A 4,816-nucleotide genomic window follows, 5' to 3' on the forward strand; every position below is an offset into this window, starting at 1 on the left:
CATAACCTCCTGGGAATGTGGTGATTTAAGTAGGAAGGGAATCATTAACAGCATGTAAGAGACCCTGGAGGTTATGGGGTTTGAGGGTGGAGATCCCACTTACGCAATGTCAACACACACACGCACACGGTCAAGGACAGCTACTCCTCTCACCTGATGATGTCTTTGTGTCCATTGCGAGCGGCCAGGTGAAGGGGTGTGTTGGAGGAGGCAGAGTCTAGACCGTCTAGCTCCTCCCCCTCCAACAGAGCTACCACCATGTTACTGCTCAATAACAACTGAGCCACCTGAGAGAGAGAGAGAATGAGACAGACATACAGACAGTGAGACAAAGAGAGGGAGAGAGAGACAGACAGTGAGACAAAGACAGACAGAGCAAGACAGAAAGACACAGAGAGAGAGAGAAAGGGAGAGAGAGAAGGGTGTAGAGATATAGAAGAGGTGAAGCGTAAAGGAGCCAAAGAGAGAGATGGAAGGATGGAGAAAGAGAGAGAGATAAGCTTAGTATCAGTGAAAGTCAAAATGGATACCTTTCATTTGTGTATTCCAGTGGTGGAAAAAGTACCCAATTGCCATACAATAACTCAAGTAAAAGTGAAAGTCACCCAGTAATATAAGAGTACATATAACTGCTAATAAACTCAGCAAAAAAAAGAAATGTCCCTTTTTCAAGACCCTGTCTTTCAAAGATAATTCGTAAAAATCCAAATAACTTCACAGATCTTCATTGTAAAGGGMTTAAACACTGTTTCCCATGCTTTTATAATGAACCATAAACCATTTCCCATGCCTTTCTACTGACTCTGAAAAACACCAAAAGAAAGATGCCCAGGGTCCCTGCTCATCGGCGTGAACGTGCCTTAGGCATGCTGCAAGGAGGCATGAAGACTGCAGATGTGGTCAGGGCAATAAATTGCAATGTCCGTGCCGTGAGACACCTAAGACAGCACTACATCTGAACATCACACCTGCGGGACAGGTACAGGATGGCAACAACAACTGCCCGAGTTACACCAGNAGAGGAGGAGAGGAGGGTAGAGGAGAAGAGGAGGGTAGAGGAGGAGAGGAGGGTAGAGGAGATGAGGGTAGAGGAGAGGAGCAGAGGAGAGGAGGATAGAGGAGAGGAGGGAAAAATAAGAGAGGAAGGATAGAAGAAGAGGAGAGAGAAAGAGGTGGAGAGGGAAGAGCGGAGGTGAGAAGTAGGAAGCAGTGGGGAAAAAGAGTGGAGGAGAAGAGGAGTGAGGAGATGGAAGAAGAGGAGGAATGAAGAAAGGAGTAAAGAGGAGGAGAGCTGGTTACTCAACATCTTTATAAGAGTATAATAATCAGTATAATAATCACATTGGGCTGAAGTAAAAGGGAAGCTGAAAACAGACTGCAAACGGACTCTTTTCTAAGACCTTCCATCCCCCCATCCCTCCATTCACAAAAATAAGCAACCCACACAGCTTAAAGTGGGAGGAATCTGTATGAGGAACCAAAGTCTCACAAACGTAGTAGAAAAGGTGCAAAAGTGTGCATCCCAAATGGCACCCTAGTCCCTATATAATGAACTACTTTTGACCAGCGCCTAAAGGGAATACAGTGACAGGTTTTACAAACATGAACCTTTTGACCAAGCTCAAGTCAATAGTGGAAAAGAGACACCCCACTGGGCACAGATGTCAGTTCAACATTAAGTTGAGATTTACGTTTGGCTGAGTTGTCAACTAATGTGAAATMAACCAACAATTTCACCCTATCATTGGATTGAGGTTAAAATATGGTAGAAATAAAAGCGAAATTCCCTTAAGTTGATGACTTTTTGCAAATCAAATCAATTTTCTAAGTTGATTTAACATCATCAAATTTAATTTTTTGGTTGAAATTACGTTGCCCGGCGGGACTCCTTTGGGTTGGCCTGGGATTCCAGGGTCATTCTTTATTTCATTTCCTCCTACTCTGTCTCTCTCTATATGTCTCTCTCTCTCTCTCGCTATATATATATATATATGTCTCTCTCTCTATATATATATATGTCTCTCTCTCTATATATATATATGTCTCTCTCTCTATATATATATATATATGTCTCTCTATATATATATATGTCTCTCTCTCTCTNATTTACACATGTTCAGTTTGCTAAAAAGAAACACAGTTGACAGTGAGAGGACGTTCCTTTTTTTGCTGAGTTTATATACTTAAGTATCAAAAGTAAAAGTATAAATCATTTCTCATTCTTTATATTAAGAAAACCAAACTGCACAAATTCCTTGTTATTTAAATTTACGGATAGCGAGGGGCACATTCCAACATATCAGAGGCAGTAGGGATGACCAGGGATGTTCTCTTGATAAGTGTGTGAATTGGACCATTTTCCTGTCCTGCTAAGCATTCGAAATGTAACGAGTACTTTTGGGTGTCAGGGAAAATGTATGGAGTAAAAAGTACATTGTTTTCTTAAGGAATGTTGTGAAGTAAAAGTTGTCAAAAATATAATTAGTAAAGTAAAGTACAGATACCCCCAAAAAACTACTTAAGTAGTACTTTAAAGTATTTTTACTTAAATACTTTACACCACTTGTGTATTCCATACATGTACATTTTATGGGGCCACCTAAGTGCACATAAAACCTGCCTAGCAACTGTCCATGCACTGGGTGTCTAAAGATACCCCTAGTACCGTAACAAAGACGCTTACTGGGGGGGAGAAGGAGAGGGAAAGGGGAGATAGAGACTACAGTAATAAAGACCTTAACTGACTCAGCGTTACAGCCTAAAGCCTGTTGTTATGCTATTCACAGGGCCAGAAGATTACTGACGTGTCTGTCTGTCTTGCGTGCGTGCCTGTGTGTGTGAATTCAACTTTGGCTAAATCTACAAAACAGGGACAGCTATACATTTCATGACAACTGTGACAGAGAAACATACTGCACTGCAAAATCTCTCTCACTTGTGTGTGTGTGTGTATGCCTGTGTGCATGCATCGGTGTGTGTGTGTTTATGCGAGAGAGTGTGTATGTGCGTGCGTGCCTGTATGCGCGTTTGTGTGTGCCTGTCCGGGGAGCAGAACTGAAACCCATTTCCCTTTAGCTGAAACAGGCTTATTTTAGCTGCTAGTTCATTTTAGCTGCTAGTTCATTTCATTTTGTGAGATGTTTGACATAGGCCTACCCCCTCTATACATCACACACCCTCTGTGAGACATGGACAGATATACACACACACTATCACCACTTACACTGGCCTTTGATCATTGCAATGTCTATGGGATGTGCGTGTTAAGTGTGGGTTAAACAGGGAGGTATTGTGGCATGTATATCTACAGTTTATTACAGTTTTTCTCAATCGCGTACACACATTTTTTGGAACAATATTTTCAATTTTCAAAACTGAGTTCACAAGACTGTGGCTTTTTGCAAAACAAAATGCATTTTCAAAATGTAGTTACCTTCTCAAATAAATACATTCATCAAAACTATATTATACCATCACAATACATTCATCAAAACTATATTATACTGTCATAATACATTCATCAAAACTATATTATATCATCATAATACATTCATCAAAACTATATTATACTGNACTGTCATAATACATTCATCAAAACTATATTATACTGTCATAATACATTCATCAAAACTATATTATACTGTCATAATACATTCATCAAAACTATACGATACCGTCATAATAGATTCATCAAAACTATATTATACCGTCATAATAGATTCATCAAAAGAATACAACTGCCTGCCAAAAGATTAACGCAACTTTTTTTTTTTTTTATCTACTTTTACCCAGTAGATCAATACATTTTCTTAGCGGTCACCAAATCATGATGATCAAAGTTGGAAGTACATCTTTCCAAAGCTGCAGAACTATGGGAAATTACTCTCCTTTTTTGCATATCTCACTAAACAAATTTCATACACATCCAATCAAATATTATTCCAATAAAAAAATAAGCACATTGTGTGAGGGGTTCATTTAGGATTCATTAATCACAATCCAATTCCATGTATTCAATACAAAGGCTGGTTTGCTCATCGTTTTGTAGACATTCCATTGGCACAAGGAAACACTATCTACAATAGAAATAAGGAAAGGTGAATACAATGGAGGAACACAACTGACATGAATGTATAGGCCTCAATCCACACCAAAGCAAAGCTCTGTAATGGAATGTTGAAGATGATTTAGGAGTAAACCAAAGGTACATAGAAGAAACCAATTTTATTCTCTGCATCTCTCCATGTCCGGACTATTGTAAAAAAATCTGATCAAATAGACGGTCCCCATTGCCTAGAGATCTTTCCTGGCTACCCCTACCCCGGGTCAACAGCTCAGCACCCCCAAATCAACTTGCCAAAGCCTCCCCCATTTCTCCTTCACCCAAATCCAGACAGCTGATGTTCTGAAAGAGCTGCAATATCTGGACCCCTACAAATCAGCTGGGCTAGACAATCTGGACCTTCTCTTTCTAAAATTATCCAACGCAATTGTTGCAACCCCTATTACTAGCCTGTTCAACCTCTCTTCCGTATCGTCTGAGATCCCCAAAGATTGGAAAGCTGCCGCGGTCATCCCCCTCTTCAAAGGGGGWGACACTCTAGACCCAAACTGTTACAGACCTATATKTATCCTACCCTGCCTTTCTAAAGTCTTCAAAAGCCAAGTTAACAAACAGATCACCGACCATTTCGAATCAGACCGTACCTTCTCCGCTATGCAATCTGGTTTCCGAGCTGGTCATGGGTGCACCTCAGCCACGCTCAAGGTCCTAAATGATTTCATAACCGCCATCGATAAAAGACAATACTGTGCA

General features: G+C 40.4%; 1 protein-coding gene across 1 annotated transcript in view; it reads right to left on the reverse strand.

Moving 5' to 3' along the window:
- Positions 1–1,918, reverse strand: part of LOC111978576 (caskin-2) — a 24,412-nt gene extending 22,494 nt beyond the window's left edge. Inside the window, exons 1-2 of the mRNA XM_070448711.1 lie at positions 1,877–1,918; positions 154–287 (exon numbers count right to left, since the gene is read on the reverse strand). Coding sequence (XP_070304812.1) covers positions 154–287; positions 1,877–1,918 — 176 coding nt within the window. The remainder of the gene's footprint in view (positions 1–153; positions 288–1,876) is intronic.
- Between the last annotated feature and the right edge of the window lie 2,898 nt (positions 1,919–4,816).

Source organism: Salvelinus sp. IW2-2015, linkage group LG18 (genome assembly GCF_002910315.2).
Source record: "Salvelinus sp. IW2-2015 linkage group LG18, ASM291031v2, whole genome shotgun sequence".
In the NCBI taxonomy this organism is placed as follows: Eukaryota; Metazoa; Chordata; class Actinopteri; order Salmoniformes; family Salmonidae; genus Salvelinus; species Salvelinus sp. IW2-2015.